Raw genomic sequence first — 25,997 nt, 5'->3', positions numbered from 1 at the left:
CAGTACGATACGCTACCCTGGAGTACGCAACAGTAACGGGACACTTCAGACCACGTAGCACTGTGATGATGATCGTGTCGAATGTTCCCCATTTTTGCACCCGGGGCATACACTGAAGCGGCCGCTCCAGTGTATGCTACTCTGTCCTAAATGGCTGCCTTCAGCGCTCACGAACGAACGAATGGGAGTATTACGGGAGTGCTAGTGCAGATGGTGGAGAAAACAAGAGGGGCGGGGGGGTCGGACGCTGTATCGACTCCCACTGAAATCAGAATAGAATAGCTTTATTTCCATCTACTTGATGGAGGAGGCTGCAAGTAAAAGCTGCTCCAGTAGGCAGCTTGACGAGGCCCGCAGCCCCCTCTACAGAATATTCGGCAACAGCATACATGCAAGCACATATGCATCATACATACATATATACACATACATTGTATACATACATATATATACACATACTCGTAAATACTCTCATGAACCCACATACTCGCATTTACACATGCACACCCATATCTATACAGAGCCACTGGTGACTAAACCAACAATACTTAGGATAGCTTGTGTGGTTCTCGTGGTGATACAAATGAGGCAAGAATACGCCGCTGAACATTATATACACACAAATATATACATACACATGCATTCATATACCCGTATATGCATACACACTCGTATGCATACCTACACACACACACATATATACAGAAGCATATATACACACTTTATATACATACTAGCCGAGAGGATGTACACTCAACCAGTAATTTAAAAATTATGCATATACAAGTCTCTCAGTTGTTGGGCCGTTATTTGGGTGATATCAACGCCTAGATTATTATATTTATTTAGAAGCATTGGCATTGTGTGTGACAGCTTCTCCCTTAGATAATTTGTTCTGGGTGTGACCACCCGCCATATCTCTTTATGACGGGTAACATAAAATTTGTCATTAATCTCAAGGTTAGAAAGTTCTCGTAGAAAGGAGCAGTTCAGTTTTACTTCCCGCCTAAATGCAGTTGTTAACTTCCATGAACTTCCATCCTAACTTACATGAATACCCACGGGCATTCATGTAAGTTAGGATGCAGTGCATGTAAGCTAGGAAATAGTGCATAGGAACTGTGTCTGCATGTTATTGGACGTCCTCAGACAAGTTTTGAACAAGAAAGTTCTGGATAACGCTGAATCACAAACACTCCGCCATTTGGCGCCTCAGGCTCCGTTGAGTTAGCTCCTAGTACTATACTCGGCCCTGCCCGACAATCATAAATATTCGTCCTATTATCGCGTTCCATAAGGCTTACGCTACACAGGCAAGAAACAACGGATGAACCTGCATGCGACAGTTTTCGGAGCATGGTATCCGGGAAAAAAACATTTCGTCACAGACAGTATATCCTAAGCAGAAATGAAAATTTGAATGCTTACTTCCACTTGTGACACTGCACCTCTCAATTCTAGGTTAAGTGGCGAAGATTGTGGCATTTCTCAAATCTCAAAGAAGTGGCGTTTCTCAAACGCCACTTCTCAAACAAGTGGCGTTTCTCAAATCTTGTTCTCTGAAACCTTTTGGGTCCGGCGGTACGTTCGGAAATGTCATCTACAGCCTGAGTATCACCCGAATGCATTCTAAGCCCTTCGTTCCATCTGTCGAGCAAAGTATTTATTGGTCGATTTGTTTACCACAGTCTACCCAAACTACCTGCAAGACACATAGGCAGGTTACGCAGAGTAACTGCACACTATTCCATTTGGTATATATTTATATATACGCTCTTTGCTGTAGTTCCTTAATGTTGACGGCCATATTTTCTGATCACATCGATCATGATTCTGAATGATGCCGCCATAAGGTGCCGCTTTACATTAAATGAAGACTCAAGTAGGCTAGGTGACGATTTGTCCCCGCCCCGTTTCAAAGGGGATGCTAATGAATCATCATCACCATCATCATTGTACTCCCAGGCCAGAACATTGTGCAGGCCAGAGCAATTCGAAGTTTGTAGACCGCTTGCATCAAGGGATATATATATATATAAATATATATATATATATATATATATATATATATATATATATATATATATCCAAGGAAGGCATAGGGGTCATTCGCTGGGATTGAAATTGGAATGTAGACAATAATGAGGGGGAAAGGGCAATGAAAGTGGAAGAAACGATAGCTCGTCGCTGGTGGGAGCCGAACCCACAACCTCCGCAATACGCGTGCGTTGCACTACTAATTGTGCTACTACGACGGCTATCAATGCGGGCGCTATCTTGGTCATTTATTTGTACTTGATCTAGCCCTGTGAGTGTTTGCCATTGCCACTCAGGGCCATGTCGGGCGGATGAAGAACATGCTTTTTTTTTTCACGATAGCGTCACGTGACACCTGAACTTGGGCTTACCTCCCATCGGCGGCGACAAGTCATCTTTTCCTCCAAGTCAAGCAACTACAATAATGCGTTGCGCTAATAGCTTTGTATAAGCAGGTGTGTAAGCGGGGTTGACCCCTTCAAGTGACCATACTGCAGTGAACTATAGAGTATCGAATAAAGCCTGTCGACTGTGTGTTGTGAGTGGCTATCGCAATGCGTCTCACAGTTTTAATTGATTGTCCGCCATTCTTACATTGCCACTGAACGCAAACTTCCTGTATTTTAGAGCTTTCGGTACCTTAGCTCCCGTTTAATGTAAAAAGTCGTCTCGCTTGATCTGTTTCTTACTTCTCCACCGCTCGTGGCTCGCCCATCCTATGACATCCTAGGACGTAGTGCGAAAAAGAAAAGAATCGAAATATAAACGTTACATAATCCCGGCCTAAGTTTCTTGCCGGTCGAACGTGATTGTTCAGCCTATCACCATAAGGTTGTTCAATAAACCGGCATTTTATCACTACAATTGTCTCGTTCGGCCAACTCGAACCTGCCTTCACCAAAGAACTCAACTAAATTGCTTGAATCCGAAAGGTTCGAGACACGCCTGAGGTTCTGCTGCAGTGTCTCAGCGTTAGAATTGAAAGTTCGTGCGCTTTCGACAGATTATCTCATGCTCTTCACATCCAACAAGAGGGAAATCGCATTCGCACGGTTTCTGCACGACAAGTGCAGTGGCATGATGCCGCTGGACGTCGCCATTTCATTGTTGTGCTTAATTTCTAGATGACTTCGCTATAGTTTGCCCTGCTGCTATTTTAAATAGATTGTACCAACTCGCACAACCTTAAACTCTCTTGAATCCTGGCCACGGCCGCCGCACTTCGTTGGGAGCGAAATGCGAAAACGCTCGTCTTAGCTTTAGGAGCACGTTAAAGTACCCCAGGTGGTCCAATTTTCCGGAGTCCCCCATAACGGCGTGCCTCACAATCAGAAAGTGGTTTTGGCAGATAAAATCCCATAATTTAATTTTTTTCAAACTCTCTTGAAGTTCGAGTCAAGTGACGAAACGAATAATTACAATCTTGGATTAGGATATGTTCATATCATAAGTGCTGATGAATACTTCGAAGCCGAGGTTGATAGAAATACAATGTTGTGTTATATGCAAAAAAAAAAAGATAGACACTCACTGCGCTTGTTCTATTTTTCATGCATAGAACATGTCCAATGGTACAAGGTTCCAGGAATACGTGCAAAAAATGTATCGCTAGAAAGTACGAAGCGACGCTTTCATACTCGCACTTCATATACACAACACTATGAAATGCCATCTCTTTATAAATGGGGCTTTGGGATGGAGCACTGACGCACATGTTGCCCTGGCTAATGACATGAAAATCATCAAAAATGCCCCTCTCTGTCCTAGTGTTACCGCGATATTGTTTGAAAGGACATTTGTATACTTTTAATCAATCAGGCGAATCCGCACTGTGACTTGGAAAGTGTGCGCCCTAAGTTATGAATCCTTGTGTTCTCTGAGGCGACCGTTGATACACCTGCCAAAGTGACAGGTGTATACAGGTAAACTTTTGTGCATTTAGGTCATTTTGACACAGTAAACGTGTAGTTGCGCACTCCGGCTTGGATCGTCGTATTTCTGTTTCTGCGTGCCCCGTGTTCACCACTGGTTTTTTCCAATTCATTCATGGACCAACTGGCCCAGCTCTCTAACTTCTCTCTCATAGTCCGTATGCAGCTTTGGGATCGTTATATCCCAGCAATAAGATAATCCCGATTTGAACAGCTGCTTGTATAATATCTGGCTGTATAAGTCAACGATGTCATTACAAAGTTCTCTATAGTGTCGATTGCACCCCACGGAAAACACACGGTAAATGTCAGCAATACAGTCGTCCAGCTGTTATTCCCGTCATCTCTGTCTATCCCTTCACCGCCTACATGGGTAACAACAGGAGAACACGACTTTCGGTCACAATTTGTTGATATTGCCAGTAGGCCCACCGATGGCGCGTGTTCCTCAGCCTACTGCATGCAGGAGCGGAAGGAACACGGGTAGCTGCAAGCGCACCCTTTCTATATGTCCACTGTCATATGATGTCAAGACATCATGCTCATTTGTAGCTGTAACAGTCCATGTTTCCATTAACAAAAAAGTCAGTTAAAACACTTTTATTCGTTAGAAGTGAACTAGACAGATTGCGAACAGATTCTACTGTACGTGCAGTGAAATCAGGACGCATGCATCACGTGGAGATGTCCTCTCGCGAGCACGTCGGAAAGCGTTTCTTGACAGTGGCATTTCTTCTCTTCAGTTAATGACTGGCCAAGGGGTAGTAAGCCGCGGCTGATGTGTCTTGTGGTGTTCGCAGTTGCTGGTGTCCGGCGGCGCGTCCTCGCCCAGCTGCGCCGAGCCGTCCTCGGGCGCCTCTTCGACGTCAAGCGGGAGCGGCGGCGCTGGCGGCGGCGCGCCCGAAAGCCCCATGGCATCCGAGCAGCCCGTTTGCTACGAACCATCCCGGTTCTTGTATCCGCGGCTGGCCACGGGCCTCGCCGTCAACGGCCTCTACCCGCCCTCGTACGCCGACCAGTCGGGATACGTGGCAGCACTGGGCACCAGCTCAGCAGCTTTCTACCCTTCCCTGGTGAGCGCAATCGTTGCAACGACGTGCCGCCTGAACCGGGCTCAGTCCTAGTTAACCTCCCTGCCTTTCCTCTGTCAGTTTCTCTCGCTTTATCACTTAGTTGTGGAGTCGATGCCCGGTGGTTAAACACATAAACACAATTGACATGGTGTCATTTAACACTATGTCAACTAAGGCGGTGTCAGCATTATTGTAAGAGCTGCCTTCATCTCGGTCAAAGCCAACACATTGCGCCAGTGACATTAATACGGACCTCATAGTTCGTTCTCTTTTCTTTTTTTTTTTCAAGCAATGCTGACGAAATTGCACTGCTCAGGGTGGGAACCCAACGGTTTGTAATCACCACGAACATGTCAATTTTTATTTTGCTCATAAAGGAACAAGATCATAGGCCATTTTCTCGTTGAGTAGCTTTTGGGAATGCCATCACTTTTGCTAGATTTCGCGAGTGTTCGTGTACACGAATGACAGCGTTAATAAGGATGCCGCAAATACCAACGCTTTTTCATTTTTCATAAATTAGGCAAAAATAACGAATGAATTTTGTTCACTGAATCTATGTGCACATTCTTGACAGCCTCAGAAAAAGTTGGAAGAATCTTGGAATACCACATTTTACGAGCTTAATAAAGATATTCAGATAGCCTTCTCACGTTTTATTACGCAGGCGCGCTGAAACGCGGGTATATGTGAGGTAAAGAGGATATTGAAACTTAAAACAGAAGTTAACTACGAAGTAATACACCAACATGAGGCCATGTACATCCTGTGAGGGTATCAGACTACTCATTACAATGATAACCAAGTTTCTTGCTTTGAAACGCACCCAAATATTTAGTGCCACTACGAAGCCATACACAAGCGGGGGCTAACTAGTAGGTAGGGTTGTATATTTACTGTGTTGTACAATCTCAACGACCTGCGCGGCCTGACATCCTTAACTATAATTTTCCCAGGATATTTAGTCACACGATAAACAACATACATGCCTATAGCATAGACTCATGTTAGTTGTGGTATTTACCACCATGAAACTCAAACATGACCCATAATGTCAGGCTACTAAGCATGGATGTCCCAGCCCGTATCGTGCAATAATTATTTTCATTCGGGTTTATCTTTCACATTGAGTGACTGATCCCGCTGATAGCGACGGCGTGGTTTAGTTCGAGTGAGTGACGAAGGCCAAAAACAATAGATAATGAAAAGAATCGTCATAAAATACGGCCACTAAAACTAGTTTCCTAGAGATATGCAAGCAATGATATAAACACGTGGTCCCAGGGCAGTGAAAAGAATTTTATAAGGTTCTGGCACGAGGTGACAACGACGGCTACTCTTTTCATGTCGATATTGGGAAGAAAAATACAATAGCAAGAAATAATCAAACAGCTGAAAATAATGCCGTTCTCTCACCCATTTTGCTTTTTGAGTCGCTGTACCGGCCAGTAGACGAAAACGATAGGTACTGTTCGCATCATCAATTACGTACGTATGAAACACGGCGCCTTATTACTTCTTCTCGTTGTTGTCTTTCTTGTTCTTGTTGTTCTTGTTCTTCTTCTTCTTCTTCTTCTTCTTCTTATTATTATTATTATTAGTAGTAGTAGTATTAGTAGATTGTTTTTTAAATTCTTAGAGAAGAATTAAACTGCGCCACAGAAAACAAAAACACTGAGTAGGCTCAGTGTTTTTATTTTGCGTGGCTACGTTACCGTCCTCTACGGGAGACAATCTATAGCTAATGATGAGCCTTCTATATTATACACTTTCTTGTTTGAGACAATGCTTTATTGGTGCCTTTGGATAGCATCCGATATCTTCAATATCGTGCGGAAGTCAAAAACAGAAACGGTTGTGGAAATGAGAACAATAATTGATACAAACGGGAGCACCAAGTATCGCACTATCGTCGCCCACACTAAGTGCGGAAAGCTCTACATTATTTGTGTTGTTAACTACCATAGCTGATATTTATTATGTGAAAGAGTATGTTCTGGTGACACTTTTCTACCGTTTTGCCCGTCCTTTCTTGTCGCAAACCGCACTCAACCTGGTACGTTTTCATAGCGCCTTTAGTGGAGCAATGTTCTATTCGCTCACCACTAAGTGCGACGGTGTCACTACAGTGACGAATTAGAAGGCGTGGAACACGCGATGCGCTAGTGTTTCTTTTTTTTCTGACATTTTTTACTGCATTTGTGGTTCTAAAAATGGCCATTGAAGACGAGATAAGACCACTTCCGCAAGGCTTCAAAGTGGGAATTTCCGTGTCTTAAGGCACATCCGACGACGAGCCTGCCGCGAAACTGGTCCATGCGATGGCGTGAAAACCTAATGGAAGAGAGGGACAAGAAGCGCGCCTTTATGGATGACACTTAAGTGCGATTGTGAATACGATTGTGAAGCCATCTCTTCTCCAAAAGCCAAAGTGCAAGAGGTGTCAGCTGGATGCGAGAAATGGTTGCGGCGCGCTCGCGCAGCATTTCCACGGCCAACGACGACAGCTCTGCGTGGCCATCGGGAGTGCACATTCATCCGAACAGCCACCAGCGCGATCCGTGCGCCGCACGCATCGACGACGGTCGCCACAGGAGCGCACGGATTCGAGGGCTACGTGCGGATAGCGCCTGCGTGCGCACCGAAAGCATAATTTATGCGGCCACAATGCAATCCGTGGCCCAGTGTATTCCCCGACATAGCGATATGCAAGCGCAGACACGCCACGCTACCTCTGAATAAGGCACGCGCCCTCCGCGAAGCGCAACGGAACCGCGGCGTTGATAAGCAGGCGGCGTGTGCGCGCTGACAGGATAGCATACATTAAACATGAACGCGGAGTGGAATCAGGTTACACTTTACCGACAGCTCGCGCTTTCTCTTGCGCAAGGCTGAAGGGATAGTCCTGGACTGCTGCACAAGTGACTCCCCCCCCACACACACACGCACTTCCCGGCCTGCGCGGAGCAAAGCTGTCCGTCCGAATCTCGGTTATTATTCTGTGAGCCCTACTGTACGCTCTGCGAGGAAACTAGCCGCCTCGTCGAGGCAAACGCAGCCTTGCGGCACACAGGTCACTGTAGCGTGAACAACATTTCCTCTGAATGAGGATCCGACTATCGGTTACCTGTTCTTACCTTTTTCACGAATTTCACTGTCCTGTAGTTTTGTGAGGCGGTTGTTAGTTTCATCGGGTAGTTTTTAGAAAAGAGAACGCCGCACAGCCAACTGATCAGGGCGAGCCGGCCAATACGATGAGAAAAATTTATTATATTTTTCGCATCGTTGACGCGAACGAAAAAGCCTGGTGTTCGGCCAAGTGCGAAGGCGCTGTGCGCATGGCAATTCTTTTCTTTTTTAATCTTTGGAAATCTTGTCCACGACAACAGGTACGCTCACTACTGGTCAGAGGGCAGAAAGTTGGGCTAGTTGGTGTAGATGCATTTGCTGAGACATAGTTACTAGCGCTAAGGAGACTAACGAAAAAGAAGTTTGGACAGGACAGAACGCTAGCAGCTCTGTCCTGTCCAAACTTTTTTTGTTCGTTAGTCTTGTTAACGCTAGTAACTCTGCCTCAGCTCATGCATGCTGTCCTTTTCGCTACACGAGTAGGCGAAATTCTGCTGGTTCATTCAACCATGTATAACAACTCTATGTGCACATTTCAGCAAGAATAATGCGTCTTTAATCATTACCTCGTGGTAATGTGTGTGTCATTTCGCAGGTTTATGCAACGATAAATAACGTTACTTCACAGGGCCACTCCAGCAGGCAGTACATTCCCTTGTACTCTAACGTCGACAGCTATGCGCTCAGTTTCTTTCTTTTTTCTTTTTTTTTTCTTTTACTAGACGGTAATCGACAAGAAGTCGAGTAGACTCACTTACTGACTACATTGCCAGTAAACATACCGAAATACATACCAAAGAAGGGTGGACAGAAAAATTGACTATAGAAGATGAATGAGAAGGAACATGTGAAATTACATGGTTCATTAGCCGGCACCACACTGGTTCCAACCTTTATCAAGTACTCTAGTCCATGAGCCTTCCTGAATTTGTGATTTGTACATTACAATTTTTGCCAGTCAATTGCGGAAGAGTATATTTTCGGTTATTTCAAGATGCTGCAGTGTTGTTGCACTTAAACAGCGTAAAATGTTGATTGTTAGCTAATGACACACGGCTGAAAAATTGCATGATTAAGGTGCAGAGAAAGAGTATGCAGGCAAAAACAAACACGACAGGCCTACAGCCTCGCTTTTTCCTGCACAAAAATACTGAGCACTGCTCAAAACTGCAGCATGTTGTGAACACGTATTCTGAAGCAGCTTCTGGGTGATCTAGATAGAGTGGAAGTTAAGCGCATAATTTCGCAAGCTCAGTCACCCTGGTCACTTGTTGCAGCTGCGCATCTATTGTTCTTACTAACAAGGAGTGCTGAAAAAAAAAGAAAAGAAAACAAGGTGAAGAAAAATTACAAGAAAAAAAGAAAGCACCCAAAGGAGGTATTCAGTGTAATCAGCTACGCCACTGCTGAGTCCCTATTGTCTCATCTTCGTGGCCACGGCATGTTTCACACGATGAACTTGTCTGGGTACTGACAGAACAAAAGAAATTTTGGGCTGTCATGTTATTAACGCTGGCTCAGGCTTTAGCTTCATATTTTGTTTCTTCAGACAATTTAAGATGTTGTATCTCAGGCATTCTCCACTTGCTTATTCTAAACCAACTAGTATACGTGAGCAGGTTAGACTGCCACAGGAGGTGAGACTGTTCAAAAGTTCTCTTCACCTAGAACTAAAACCCGTCCTCTTTTCTGTCTTCTTTAATATTTATCTGAAATAAGATAAGACAGACGCCCGCCTTAGCGTGTTGACAGGAGTTTTGCAAAGACATCAAAAGGCTAAACAATGGAGCTTCAATAGAGCGAGGAGCGATGTGAGCCACTTGTACACTTCAGGCGACATCACGATTTGTATTTTGCACTAACGCAGTTATGTTCCCTAACTGACGGTGGTCGTCTGCTGATGAAGAATCGCGCGAAACGCTGCCTGGACTCACTGGGTGCTTTTTGAAACGCGTTGTTTTCGTTTTCTGCGTACACAGTTACCCACAGTGACGTCAAGATTTAGATTAATCTTCACTAATTGCATTGCTTCTCGCAGCTGAAGAAAGCGGAAAATGGGCCATCATTAAACCCATTACGGGGGCACGAGACATGCCCACCGACCGGCACGCACACTAGTTCCTAAAGAAGAACGTTAGAGTAATTCGTAAAACAACCAAGCAAACACGCTCTTTCGGAAAATCTTCGATGGTCAGGAGAGAGCAGCCGGTCGGCCGCGGAGGCCGTTGAGTGAGACGTCGTTATACGGAGCCGCGATGGCGAGCGGAAGCACCGGCAAAACAGAGCTACTAGGAGCGCAATTTAAGACCTTCGGCTATTAGCGTCCGTTCGGCTACGCCGCCGCCTTCTGTGCGGGATGACAGCGTGCTCGCAGCACATGTGCGGTAGCCATTTCAACAAGATCTGCAGCGACTGACGGAGAGCAATTAGCAGTCGCAGCCTCCATCACAAAGTCGTAAATCTTTTCTCTTCCCCGCCTCTCCTTGCGAACTTCTCGTGCCTGTACTTAAGGCCATGCGCAAGAGTTTCTCGTCGCCGCAAGTATGCTGGCAAACGCGTGGAAACGCTCCTCGGCCGAGCCGAGCGGTGAGACATTCGGGTGCGCATGGAACAACCTTGTGACCTGCACGTCTCGCGGCGCATCCACGCGTCCCGAGCGGCGGTGGTTCGTGACTGTCGCAAGTGCGCTCCGATTCGAGCTTTTCATACAGCAGCTGTTCGCGGTGACCGCGAGCCGACGAGCCGGCGTTTTGGAGGATTGTACTGTTATTTCTCAAAATGTGTGCTATGGCGGTAGCGATGTTTCGTTACAAGCTACGAATTTCTCCTTTTAGAAACCCTGGCTGTCGATATCACACACACGCGCGTTAATACCTCTATTTCTCAACGTCTCAAGACGCTTTTGTCTTTCGGTCAGATAACATTATGATGGCCACATGAGGTTTTCGACGGGTCCACGCCTCGTCACATGAGGCACATAGCAGGGCACGCCTTTACTTCGAGCAAGAGCACTCGTCGAAGGGCACACCTTGTGTGCTCACAATCATTTTCAATGCTATTAGAAACGAGGATCTTCTTCGGTGTAGCCGCAATATTTCTTCATGCGAAAGGGAGGTCCTTAGCACATTTCTATTGTTTAGTTTTTAAAAACGAATTTCAATTCTTGGCCTCACAAGTCTCTACGTTGAATAGCTTTTTCATGTTCCCCGCGGGGCAGCACACCTATAGCTGACATATATGTACACCCTCGTTAGAATCTCTATAGAGGCGATCACCATGCATCGCTGCTTACTCCGAGGATACGGTACCGCGCTGTAGAGAATGATACTGAACAAGAAGATTCTGAGCCTTTTTCGACGTTGTTTTTATTAAGCTGAGCGATATTTTTACAGATGAATGAATATTTCGGGTACGAACATCACTATTATGCGGAGAAAACTAAATTTCCATTTGAACTTCTTACGTGACATTTTCGTGTCTTTCGTGCTAAATTTTGCACACGCCTCACCGCTTATTTGGTCTTATTCTGAGGCTGCTATTCGCCTATTGGCCCTTTTCCATCTGATCATGCGAAGTGCACAGTGCTCTATAGGCAGCTCATAGTTAGTAATTTGTAGTTCTCCATGAGTGAAATGTACACCGCGCATGTGGAAAGCTCAAAAGCCAGCTTTGTACAGGCCGAGGTGTTGTTGGAACGTTTTGTGAGCTTTCTGTGGCACCTCCATTACTGCAAAGGCGTTTAGACATAGAAAAGCAGTGCCTTCTGACAGGCCCACTAAAGCTCCATGAATACCATGGTACACAAGAACCACTGCATAGCCTACAACCGGTTTAGTATCGTGCCATAGTGTCCCGCTTTAGAGTGAGGGCATTCTCCCTTCAAGGAAGATGACAGGGAACAGAAGAATGCTCCAGCTGATGTACTGAAGAACTACACTTCCACAGTCCTTTGCAATATAATTGACAGCTTTCGTTTGTTTTAAGGCAAATGACTCAAAGGCTTGCGTTGTCGCAATTTTCCTGCACAGCTGCTGACGACACGACGCCCCCAGTGCAAGAAAACAGAGACTGTGCCTTCGGATTAGCTTATTCGAAATAATTAGAACAATTGCTAACTGCTATAGAGGCAAAATTTTAATATTCTGTATGTCGTTTATCTTCAGAGAAAAATTACCAATGTCTAAATCAGAAATGCTTCCAAGGCTCTCATATTTAGCGATCACGCCAGTGCAGTGTTTTTAAATGCGTGTTCTTGAAAGTAAGTATATATTAAATGCAGGATACATGTAAGCTTTCTGGAAAACGTGACAAGGATAGTCGCTTTTTTGTGTGTTCTTCTATATGTGCACACAGCATTCATTTTAACAACATTCGAGATTAATCTTACGCATGATGAAAACCCATGGTATACGCAACCATCATGAAGCTAGACGTAGTAGTATGTGACGTGTAATCTTAGAAAGCATCTGTAGACGCCATTATCAGTGGTGAGCGAATTGAAGTGAATTATACCACCGTTTATCATTCCGAGTGATGTGCTTGAGCGCCACATGATAATTTGGCAATAAAAATAATAAAAAAAAGCAGATCAAAGGCACATTTTGGAATCTATGCCAAGCGAAAATTTTGTGGAGTGGTTAATTACACGATGAAACGGTTCATCATCAGCAACGTATTCTGCGGCATAGCGATTGCGTGCCAGGTCGTAATTTGTGAACGGCGTATATGAAAAGCGTTCAGTAGGGAAGGAAGAAAGCGTTCTTGAATAAGAACAATAAAGGTAGTGTTCCTTTAGTTTATTTAACAAAACAAGCGGCTTATAATGACCTTCTTTTTTGTCAACAGGACAACCGGGCAACCTGGGGAACTATTCCTCAAGCGGCGGCTGCTTGCTATCCATATGACCCTGCTCTGGCTGCCTACAGCCCCTATGGCGACAGGTCAGTAGTGTAGTCAACGTCAAATACCGCTTGTGCTCTAAAAGAACTTCAAGATAGATGAAAGTTCGTATACTTAGTGCTGTGGTTGAAAAGCATCGACTTTTTCTCTGCCAGTCCATTATTTTAGGTCGATAAAAATTGCTGCGCAAGTAAATGAAGTATTGGTCTGTTATGCTCTGAATTCATTCATTGAAACACTCGGCACTGTATCGCCGATTGCAACATTGGTAGGGCACGAAAAATAATTTCGTTCTCTGCGACTTCCCTTGCAAGCACCCCGTGAAGACTAGTAAAATGGCCCGACATCGCTATAATGATAATGATGTCGTTTGTCGTGAAAGTTGTGTGCACTTCTCCGTATAAACCAGAGGTCTGCACCACATTGCACTATCTATACCAGACTATTAAAGCAATATTGTTGAATTGGAAAAAGGGCAAAAAAGGGGGTCTTGCGTCGTCAGTTCAGAGGACATAAACGTCTGTGCAACTGTTCACAGAAGTTTTGGGAACCCAGAAGCCACAGTAATCATGAGTTTTCTGGCAACCTCTAACGCATAACTATTCGTGAAGCGTGGTGCACTTGACCGCATGGACGAGATGACGCTGCTCCGTTCCCAAGCCCGTATACATGGTTGCAGACCTGAGATGGATATACAGTAGGCCCTTGATTATGCAGCCAAGGATCCATTCCGTTCGCGTGCGTTATATACACAGTGCACCCGTTCGCTTCTCTTCACATTATGTGCCTTACCGCAATAAATAAATAAATAAATAAATAAATAAATAAATAAATAAATAAATAAATAAATAAATAAATAAATAAATAAGAAAAGGAAAAGCCTTTTCGTGGTTTGCGTGTCGCTTAAACGTCTGTGAATAGCCGTATGAACTCTAGTCGTGGTCCTGACTATCTACACATCATGCATAAATGCGAACATTTTTCTCTACTTTTTAGGTATGGGGCAATGGATAGTGCAGCACGGCGAAAAAACGCTACACGAGAGACAACCAACACGCTGAAAGCCTGGCTGTATGAACACCGCAAGAACCCGTACCCAACGAAAGGAGAGAAAATTATGCTGGCAATAATCACAAAGATGACTCTAACGCAGGTAAGAATTTGGCTCGGGAATCTTGCCTACTGAGAGTGCGATGAATTGCACTGGTCATGAACCACTGTCAAGCGGAAACGGTAGACAGGGTGCTAAAATGTGTGGCTACTTTATGCTGCAGGTGTCCACGTGGTTTGCGAACGCTCGGCGGCGACTCAAGAAAGAGAATAAAATGACGTGGGAGCCGCGTAACAAGAACAATGAATCTGGAGACGACAAGGCGGATGGTGGGGCGTCCGATACGGACAACGACTGCGGTGACAAGGTGGAAAGCGAAGCTCAAAGGGACATCAAACCAGGTCGGTGATCTCGTTTCACATTAAACCGAGCTAAGCATTTACTTATAATGAGTATCATACGTTGAAAAAAAATTAAATTATGGGGTTTTACGTGCCAAAACCACTTTCTGATTATGAGGCATGTCGTAGTGGGGGACTCCGGAAATTTCGACCACCTGGGGTTCTTTAACGTGCACCTAAATCTAACACGGGTGTTTTCGCATTTCGCCCCCATCGAAATGCGGCTGCCGTGGCCGGGATTCGATCCCGCGACCTCGTGCTCAGTAGCCCAACTCCATAGCCACTGAGCAACCACGGCGGGTTATCATACGTTGAATAAACCACGAAGCGCCCATAAATGATTATGTCTCAGTCGATCTGTGTGTTCGAAAAAAAAAAAGATTGCTAACAGTTTTGCTTCAGTGAGGGCGCTGTCAAGCGCGTGCGAGTGAATATTGCGATTTGATAAAAACGAATTGCATGCATGGTCCAAGCGGTTGGTTGTGGTGACACCGGCGCAAGTGTACGCCATGCCTGTGCGTATTATGTCATGCTCATTGGTCATGCTCAAGTAGCACATGGCTTTATTACTTCTGGGGAATAATAAATGTACCATATCCTTACCGAAGTGTGATGGACAAAAAGTGAGAATACGAGAATATAATATTTTCTGATGGCAACAAGCTTTCACGACGTGACTTTTTTTTAAAGCTAGCCCTGCGGCACAACTGCTCATTTCATTCAAGTTGTCATCATGGCTCACCCGCATCATTATATTCGCACTGAAGTCAGAACGGCTGGGATTTAGCTTAAAAATATACTGCCACGTACTGCAACGTACTGCTGACGCCCACCAGATCCTTGGTCTTCACTAGTAACTTCAACGTGCATCACCAGCTATGAACCACCAATATTGACGGTGGCCTAACGTATCGATGGAGCACTTGCTTTGATCGACTGATTTCCAAGCACTTTGCTGCGTGCGCAGACAGTGTTCCCTCTATCCCGCTTTCTTTCTTTCTGTTCCCCTTTCCCTTCCCCCAGTGTAGGGTAGCAAACCGGACGCTCGTCTGGTTGACCTCCCTGCCTTTCCCCTCTTTGCTATCTCTCTCTCTCTCTTGTTCAAGTTGTCGTCCATGAGCCAATTCCTGCAACTGTCAGCCTGATGCGCTCAGAGATTGGTACCTGTCAGCACCCTTTCTCGAGTACCCCTCGTTTCTAGGCAGAGCTACATCAGGTAGTGAATGTCCACTTGTCCCTAGGCCCAGGTGATGGGAGGTGTAAGGGGTGCCCCCGCCTATATTCTACGAAGAGAGACTTTCTCATTCGAGAAATATCACAGGGAAGGGAGCGGACAGACTGGTGATTAAGACATGTGTGTCCCTACGGAGAAGTAATTTTGGAGCTACAAGGATAGAAAGCCGATCTGAGGGGAAAGTACCAAACGGGATTGTGGGTGCGGAATTATAGCGGGCCATTTATGTCCACTATAGATCAGTATACCTGTTCTGACCATGTCCCTGCACCCAGTGCGCATAGAAGGCGAATGGGGATGACTTGTTAAGGTTGTGTTTTCGCGAATTCGTGACATTTTGCAATTTCTTTGTTTTTGGTGTGTGTGTGTGTGCGCGCGCTGGTGGCACACGTTTGTCGATTTTTGTTTAGCATAGCGAAAGCAGGCAGCCGACATCACCAATGATGCCTATATCTCCTGCGCGTAGATGTATTAAAGATGTCAGCCGCCAGCGAACAAACACTCGTAGAGTTTTCGGAAAGCACAACGTGGCAGTATAGTCACATCGAACTTTCCTTCTCGGGGCCGCTTCAAGGGCCACATATTCTGTTATTGTGAAGCTGTTTGTATACGTGTGCCTCTTCATACGTTATTCGTGGACATTTATTTATTTTCCCAAATCCGTCCATGTACACCTGTTTATATAGGACAGAGTATACTGTTTCCCTTTCTTCTGAACAGTTGTATAAATTATGGACTACATCGTATGACGCAGGTAAATTACACAGTCGTTGCCATAGAAGCATGCGCCATTTAAGGTGCAGGGCGTGGAGAAACGCAACATATAAGAGAATAGCAAAAAACGAACGCGCCGGAGTTATACGTTATGCTGTTTTCCCTTGTGCTTAGTTTAACAAAAAAATGTGAAAAGGACAGTTCTGTGATTTAAAGAAAACATATCTTTCAGTGTTAAAAAATTACAACCGCAAACAGATGGCATAATCTTTATTTGCGTATAATAAAATATTTTGTGTGGCAATATAACGTTATCGACCCCTTTCGACACGTATACGACATCGCTCTGCCAACTCTTCTTTGTTGAGGATCTGTTTTAGTAGCATTCTTAACCTTCCGTTGCACGCCGTCGCGATTTTCGACCAGTCACCGCGAGTTAAATGAGAGGAAGCGGACACATTGCAGACGCCAGCAGCACCCTCTTCATCCGGTTATCTACTTTCACTGTGCCGGCTCGGCTCCATCGAAGCCCTCTCCACTTCAGCATGCTCCTCGCCTCTTGTCAGCCGACCAGATAAGAAAATTTTCTCAACGTAGGCAATGCTACTCGCTTTGAAAGCAACAAAAATGAGCTCCTATAAACGAGGAGCCTGTTTGATTGGGCTTTTCAAACAACGCCGCGAGTTACCGTCCGATATTTGCGTCGGTGGTTACGTAAATTTGATGTCAGGAGATTGCAGTAATAATATATTGGAATAATGTTGCATTATAGAGTATGTGCACAATATCACTGCGCACATACTCTCTACTCGCCACATGAAGTTTCGCCATTAAAGGCCTACTTTGTTGTCAGTTCAGCACTCTATGAAAGCGAAAGTGCAGATAACAGCCCGTTGAGCTCAGAACTTTCTTGCTTGCCTCGAAGTGTTACAGCACAACTCTAGTAAAATGCGCCTAACAAGGATCGGACTCCATGCCAATGTCTCAACAGTCACTGTAACCTATCTCTCTTTTTTTCTTCTTTAAATTTGCCATGATCGTTCATGGAGATAGAAAAGAATCCCTGCTGAACAGACTTACTTGCTTGACTTGTGAAGAAATCCTTGACAGCTCTTTAATATGTGGTTGCTGCGGCGGGTTTATTCGACGTCGGCAGATTCCAGCAAGTCCGACGGCGCATGCGTTCATGTGTGACGCAGCTATGGAATACGAAAAGCATATACGCTATATAGCTAACAGAGCGGCGCATTCATACGGTAAAGCACATGCGGGTGATCTGCATTTAACGTTTACACAGATGGTGCTTGAAATATTAGCGGGAGCTTATTTCTAAATATATTTTACAGCGCCAATGCATGTAGGAGACGTATATCTGGGGAACCTAATGGTCACATTGGTGGTCAACTGGCTCCAGCTAACTATAGTTCGGACCGCAGGAAGAAAAAAAAAAGGAATCATATACGTATAAGAGATAGAACGGTATTTATTATGATAGAAAAGCTGAGAGGCCGGCCTGAATCAATATTCTGACGTGCTACTCGGCGTTGGGAGAAGGGGAAATGGTGTAGAAAAAAAGCATAGAGGAGACGTTGATTATGACGATGAAGATGGTGGTGAAAATCTTGCACGCTCCAAGACTCTTCCAAGTCTCTTGTCCAGTCCGCCCTCACAGAAAAATTTGTTGAGAGCCTTCAGACTATCAGGCTGATGACGAGGATCAGGCGAAGGTCCCAATAGAACCTTTTCAGTTAATGGTCTAACGACAAATTTTGACAAGATGTCTGTCAGCGATTTCCTCTGTACATCAAATCACGGGCAGATGCACAAGAGGTGTTCTGTCGTCGCAGGAATACCGAATTCCTCACAATTCGGACTGCACTTTTCATTTATATTTTTCTTTTAGCCCCTAAATAATTTATGTCCGCCCAGCCGATCAGATGTAGGTAGCGCCAGGTGAAGGCCACACCTAGTCGTAATCTGTGCAGCAAGCTTGCGTTACACCTTTTCATGTTCGGTGGTATCCGTATTTTCATCTCTGGGTACAGTTAGGGAAGGCAGTGATGACGATGACCTAGCGAGGCCCACTGTACTGCGGTATTATTGCGTAGGTGTCTGTATACCAGGGCATTATAGTGTCTGGTCGTGAAAATGGGATGGACACCGGCGTGGCATTAATGCGGGCCATCTTTGCCTCCGCGTCGGCGAGCTCATTTCCATGTAAGCCACAGTGTCCCGGAATCCACTGAAACTTATGCAATGGCCAGCTCTTAGGGTGGCATCGTGTGATTCGATCACCTCTTGAGCAAATACATAGTAAGGTCCTCGTCTAAGAGCACAATCGATCACCGGAAGTGCCGGCTTGGAATCGCAAAATATAGTCCAAGTCTGATGCGGTTACATCGATATATAACGAATTGCCTACCGAATGGCAACAATCTTTGCGGCCGTTGAGGTAGTTCGGTGGTCGAGATGGAAGCGCTTTCTGCATATTCGGTATTACGAATGCCGCGGTTGAAGTGGTTGCTGACACCGACCCGTCAGTAAATATAGGTACAGAAGTGGCATATTTTTCAAATATATGGGTTAAAGTGAGTTGTTTAAGTTCACATGAAAGTATACGTGATTTCTTCCTGACTCCGGGAATGGATATATCACCACACGTCTTGACAAACTCCACGCTGGTACGGACGCTGCTTTTTCCGCAGTAAAGCCTGAGCGAAGGACGCTCTCATGACGCGAAAGAGATTGCGAGACAGGGCTGTCTGGACGTAGAATGCGAATGGTCGATTAAGGGTGACATTCATGGTGGGTCAATAGTCGAAGATATACCCTTAAAGGTTCGCATGAGAGATAAGCGTCTATAGGAGGTACACGTGCTTCTGCAATCACGCCCTTTGTCGAAGTGCGGCGTGGCAGACCAAGACATGTTCTCAGGGCCTGAGCTTGTAAGCTGTCCAGTGTACGTAGGCAGGAGGGGCGACTGCTTGTAATAATTGGTAAACTGTATCGTAAGTAGTCACGGAAAAGTGATTCATATAGATGGAGCAATGATCTCTCTGATGGGCCCCACTTCATGCCTGCTATATATTTAAGCATGCGTATGAAGCTGCTTAATTTGGACTTAACCATCGACACTTATTTAGACCAGGACAAGGTTCGGTCAACCATCACTCCTAGAAATCTGTGGTGCGTTACGTACGGTATGGCTGCGCCGTTAATCGTAATCTGGTAGCGGTGCATCGCCTAGCGGGTAAAAGCAAGGGCCGCACCCTTCGGTTGCACAATGTAAGTGCAACCGGTGTGCCATATACCAAATAAAAACAAAACAAAAATACCATATCCAAAGAAAAGGTGGCGCCAAACTTAAAAACTGTACTGTAAGAATGCAGTGGAATGACTGACGTCTTTTTCGTTATGTGAAGCATGTGAATTTATAGTGCTAAGCACTTTCTTCCCAATTCATACAGTCATGCTCTAAATACGAGGTTTGCTCCTTATAACCGCACTGATATCTGTGCAAAGAACGGAAAAGGAGCGGGCGGGGACCGAACAACATAATCATCATAATAATCATCAATACGCCGCCGTAACTGGCACCCTAATGCGACGATTGTCATGCTGATGATCTTGGCTTTCCGTTCAAAAGATTTAGAAATAGCTGACGCAAGCGGCTCAGCGCACTTATGCAATACCGTATGTGGAAGTGCGCATTCCCAAAAATCGATCCCTTTTCGGTTGTTACGTACGTACACCTGACGATTGGAACCGGCTAACTTTGGGGCCGCTGTTTCTAATTACTCGCCGTTAGCGCTGCTTTCTAACTCACGATAAAAATATTACAGCGAGGATACAGGTGGAGAGACTTCATAGACGAACTTTAACGAGTAAAAAAAAAAATGTTCTTCAATATGTAATAAATATACCGTGACAAAAATCTCGATAAATAACGGTTATTGATTTCTCGCGACATTCAAACCACAGCGTCGTTAGCAAAGCTAGCGTATAAAAAGATTGCGGAACAGTCTACTTGCTTTATACAGCATTACGTCAAAATAAAATTGGTGGATCCAGTGACTGAGAAAGAGTAGCGCACTTCTTCCAGCGTCTGGTCTCAAGTAGTATATAGATCTTGCCCCGGCTCCATCGCAGCTTCTACCTAAAGAAGTGAAAGCGAGAGCGTCGGTTTCGGCAAATGTTTGCCACCCATTCCAGGAGATATATCACCGCCAAGGAGGTTGTCACTGTCCCAACACGCGTGAATTTCCCGGCGCGTAATTGTTCCCGTCTCGCGAGAAAAATAAAAACCATCGCAAGTGGCGGTTACTTGGAAGAACAATTGCAGGCGATCACGAAGGCTATCATGCCTAATGGCTGTTTTCCGCTTTGTGTTTCGCCAAAGAAGAGGGCGAAGAACCTAAGTACAAAAAAAAAAGTAATAGAACAAAAAAAAAGCGCAGGAGAGGGGGGGGGGGAGCGGTGATTCGCCAGTTGCATCGCACCACCCAGCAGCTAGCTGCTGTCTACGCCATTTCCGTGCGCTGGTTCGAAAACGAGCCCCTTTCGTACGTTGTGACGTGCCGTGACTAATTAGCATTTGTAACGAACGCCACCCATTACTCGTGGATGCAGTGGCAGCCCAGGAACGCTCGTTTCCGAAGCGTGCAACCATCGGCTGCATGAACCGGAACGCTACAGAGAATCCTGTAGCCGTGTTAAACGTGAATGAAACCAGCGAATAGCCCATCCCGGTAACGGCGATAAGGTTGATGGCTGGCAAAACATGGCATAGGCCCGCTTGCTTTAGCCGTTGAAAATTAAAAAAAGAAAGGTACGAAAAACATTATTGTGACTAAGTGCCGAAGTACAGCAAATATTTCGAACGACGATAAGATATGAAGTTAAGAAGCTGTTCTTGTGAACTACCCTGCCATTGTGTTACTATACAATATGTTATCAATACATTTTCCTCCCGCGATGCAGGATATGCCAGGTGTATTTTTTTAGAGTTGGACAGAATTAAAAAAAAAAAGCCGGTGGCATTTAGAATAAGTCTACTCATTAAGCAGGACTACTTGAAGCTCGAGGCGGACATTACTTGAACAAGAAATAAAGACGCATAATTTACAACTGTAAAAAATTTACTAATTTTTTGACTACTTTAGGGCATATATTGCCATTTCTGAATTCAACCCAGTGAGTTCTCAAGGTATAGCCACTTGGAATGAATTTCGAAACTGCAGCACAATTTTTAGCTGCGCTACACAACTGTAGCTGAGCTAGAAACCTCGCCCAACTCGCCCAAAGTAACACGCTTTCGAAATAAGCACTGTCAAATTTCAGGTAAAAAAACGATGTCTTTCCATTTTATTTTTTAAGAAAATACCATTTTATCTATTGAAGCACAAAAATAACTAATGTATCTCGTCGCACATTTTGGGAATTATTATCTCAACACCTTGGAATCATCCTCGGATTTTTTGCCAATTGAATATGTCCTGCGAACCCATCGGCTACAATTCGTAAATTGTAATGTGTACCGTAAAGCAATTAGTTTATGTGTTAATTAGTGATGTTTTGATGCTTCATCGACTATGGATTTCGATTTCTCGTGCACGTAATGCCGGCCTCCAAGAGTAACACACCGGAAAACAGAATTGCGCTATATGCCACTGGAGATTTTTTATAGTTATCTTAGTTCCCAGAAAAAAAAATATATAGAGAAGAAAACGCACCCTACGTGTATATCTGGGCGCACCATAGTTGAGACTGAACTGCAAAAAGAAACTAGTGATGCTCAGTCAGGAATCGCAGAAGTCTTCCATATTTAAAGCACTGAAACATTCATGTCTTAAAATGTGTGGACTGGTACTGATGGAGTCCAGGACCTTGTGATCGCACTCTCGTCTTACGCGATTCGTTTGATAGATAAGTAGCACCTGCCCATATTGAGCACCATCTTTCTTATTTCTGTCTTGTACTGTACTCTCGTACATCACGTAAAGCTTGGTATATAAAGGCGAGCCCTCTATAAGCATGCAAGTATGCTTACTTCTTTTCCATTTTATGTTTTTGTCCTCTGCGCCTGACATGTCGTATTATCCTGCTCACTATATTGAAGATGCAGCCACGTTTAGCCGAGTTCTTACCGAATCCGCTCAAAATTTTCCTTCAGCAATGGTCCATAACAAAAAATAGCCACCGCTTGGGTCAGTCGAGATCGAACCTGCCGGCTTTAACACAAACCTGAATGCCTACTGGAGCCAGAACGTGGTATATTGGCACAAGAACAGTGTGCAGATAATAACATATGCAAACAGGGCCTAAAGTCTACTCATATAGCGCGCGCACCACACTCATACATTCAATATATATATATATATATATATATATATATATATATATATATATATATATATATATATATATATATCAACCAATTACGTGCGATTACATCATTATTCTAAACATTGAAGTAACTGAAGTGCCCCGCAAAAGGCACTCGTGGTGATAAATAAAACTTCCGGCGCTTGTCGAATGAGTGTCGAGCCCCTCCTTAAAAAATGGAAGGGGGGCCGGGCCCCCCGGGCACTCCCTGACTTTAAGCACTGAGTGGAGACTAATAACACGTGCACTTTTTTGTAGACGACATCAGTATTGCTTTACAGCGCATCGTAGATGTGTAACAAATGTTCTCACCATACCGTTCCTCTAAAAAGATTCCGATGAACAAGCGCAACAAAAGCAAACCACCTGCACGTGGAACTCAAAGCAGGACAGACGCCCTAATCCGAGTCGTTGTTGTGGTTCCCGGTTGTGGTACCCAACGATGCGGTGCTAAGTCCATCTAAGTCCGTCTGAGTCCTCGGTAGTGGTAGGGAGTCCAGTTGAATGGACACATTAACGTGGAGTCTAAAAGCCTAGTCATCGACATCGTCATCCTGAAAGACGAAGACGTGAACGTGACCACGGTGCACGAGTTTTAGAAGTAATGTACTGCGTGAATGGTGGTTCAATCGCTGATGCTATTGGCAGTCGAAGGACTGATTCGGTAACAACAATTCTGCGTTCGTGTGGGCTTGAGTTGCTGGAAACCCGAAGGAAGAAAGCCAGACTTAAGATTAATTGTTTTCAGATACTTAAGAGGGTTCTGAAGATAAAAAAGGAAATATATGTCCAGTTCCCTGCAAATCGTAGTGAAAGAATAAACCACAGCAGAGCCGTCAAGCCTTATAACACACGTGTTGATGTTTTTCGTTATTCTTTTTTCCCGGGTGTAATTGAAATGTGGAATGCCTTACCTGATGTTGTTGTCGATCAGACGGATGTGCACAAATTTGAATGCTTTATTGATATATTGTATCGGAAACACCCAACCTGATGCTATGAAATGTCAAATTTGCTTGTGTTGTACTATTTTCCCTCCCTGTAACAACCCTCAAGCGAGGGTTAACAGTATTAATAAAGAAGAAGAAGAAAGACGGCGACTATAAATGTAATCCGCTGAGCCTGCACCGACAGACAATGGTTGTTAAAGGGCAACTCCGGCGTTTCTTTTTAGCCATATTAGGATATATATTTATTTAGTTTATTTATTTAGGTACCCTAAAGGCCCTGCGGGGCATTACATAGGGGCGGGGGGGGGGGGGTGCAATACAAAATTATTGTGTCAGATATAGAAACACCTGAACATACAAGAAGAAAAACAAAGATAGGAGTTGGGTAAAAGGAAAACACCGTGGTATAAAGGAAGTTTAACGACACTTTCAGGATGCTATTCATACCTAAATCAGGCGCAAAGAGTGGTAGTGTTATATTACACAATTTAAAATGCGCATAAATAGCAGGAACACTGAAATTGGTAAGTACTGTAGTATAATATAAAGGTTGAGTGACACATTTAAATGTGCACGAGTAAACAGAACAAAAAAAGACATGATATAATTCTAAGAGACGCATACACACAAAATGGCCGTTATTTAGGGAGATGCTCCAGAAGTTCCCTTTAAAAACTAGCTGCATCAGGGCAAGTGACAATATTTTCTGGTGACGCGTTCCAGTCGTTCATGGATTGCACTAGAGGTGAACGTTGTTACTTTATAGTGTACGAGCAAATATGGGTTGCACTTTGTGTTCATGATCCCGCATGGATGATGATGATGACAAGATATATTTATTAAGGGATGGCTCGATGGCCTATAAAGGAGAATAGGAAGAGGAGGGGGAGGCGTATTCAGAGCCGTCCTAGGAGCTGCGCGTCCTTGGCGAAAGCCAAGAGCGAGTCCAGATGAAATGTGATGTGCCGGTTTAATGCGATTGCTTGCAAATGTTGACTCGTCATAATTTAAAGAATAAAAGAATGTTAAACGCGAATACTTGCGTTGGGTGTTCGGAGCGGGAATGTTGATGCTTCGTTTTAAGAATAATACGCTCGTATAGGGTGAATATGAGGAAAGCATGAATCTCACCACCTAATTCTGTACTGACTCGATGCGGTTCTGCAATGTAACAGTACTTGGGCGCCATGTTATCGATGCGTATTCTAACAAAGACCGGATGACAGATGTCTAAGGGTGAAGCTTCGTTTCTGAGTTGGCAGGATAAAAAAGATATTTGATTAATCCTAATTTCTTAAATGTCTTCTTGGTTATATATTCTATGTGTGTGTGCCAAGTTAGATCTGTACGTCCAGGTACTTGAAACATTGCACTCTCTATGTACCTGTATTGTTTATTGTGTAAACATTTAGAGGAGTACTAGTAAGTGTAGAAAATGTAACAAGCTTTGTTTTTTCTACGTTTATCTCCATATACCAGACCTTACACCACTGGCTGAGTTGCACTAAGTCTGTTTGTAAGCTGGTGACATCCTTGGTAGTTAATGTTTGCCTGTAAATGACACATCCGCCAGCAAAAAGTCTAATCGAAGAACCTACATTATCAGTTATATCGTTAATGTTAATTAGAAAAAGCAATAGTCCCAGTACTGGCCCTTGTGGCACTCCTGAGATGACATGCATGGTTCCAGATGCATGTTACTTAAGAACAACTCGTTGATGTCGATAAGTTAAGGATTCGGCAATCTAACGGGTTGCGTTAGAATCTAATCCTAGGTTATCGACATACTTGATCAATCGGTTATGCGCAATACGATCAAAAGCTTTTCTAAAATCAATTAATATTGCGTCTGTGTATGGTCAGTCGTGGAGGTCAGTAACTAGTTCGAACGATTGTGTTTGGCAATATTTTTTTTGCTTGAAGCCATGTTGGCTGTCTGAAAGCTATTTGTATTTAAATTCGTCATAATGTGTGAAAAAATTATGTATTCTAAAAGTTTTCTGCAAATACAGGTCAGTGATATTGGTCGGTAATTATTTTGCTTGTGCTATTACCGGATTTGAATATGGGTATGACATGAGCAATTTTCCAGTCATCGGGAATGCTCCCGCAGTCTAAGGACTGTTGAAAGATGAGCGACAGTAAAATGGATGAAACATGCACTGTCATTTTCAGAAGTTTAGTGCTGATCCCG

At 44.3% G+C, this 25,997-nt stretch overlaps 1 protein-coding gene across 1 annotated transcript in view; it reads left to right on the top strand.

Moving 5' to 3' along the window:
* Positions 1 to 25,997, top strand: part of LOC135903136 (iroquois-class homeodomain protein IRX-4-like) — a 132,561-nt gene that overhangs the window by 67,765 nt on the left and 38,799 nt on the right. Inside the window, exons 2-5 of the mRNA XM_065433532.1 lie at positions 4,769 to 5,041; positions 13,016 to 13,110; positions 14,066 to 14,222; positions 14,344 to 14,521. Of these exons, the coding sequence (XP_065289604.1) occupies positions 4,769 to 5,041; positions 13,016 to 13,110; positions 14,066 to 14,222; positions 14,344 to 14,521 (703 nt within the window). The remainder of the gene's footprint in view (positions 1 to 4,768; positions 5,042 to 13,015; positions 13,111 to 14,065; positions 14,223 to 14,343; positions 14,522 to 25,997) is intronic.

The sequence above is a fragment of the Dermacentor albipictus genome, chromosome 1 (genome assembly GCF_038994185.2).
Source record: "Dermacentor albipictus isolate Rhodes 1998 colony chromosome 1, USDA_Dalb.pri_finalv2, whole genome shotgun sequence".
Taxonomy (NCBI): Eukaryota; Metazoa; Arthropoda; class Arachnida; order Ixodida; family Ixodidae; genus Dermacentor; species Dermacentor albipictus.
The sequence above is the reverse complement of the archived record's forward strand: the minus strand, read 5'-3'. Positions and strand labels throughout refer to the sequence as shown.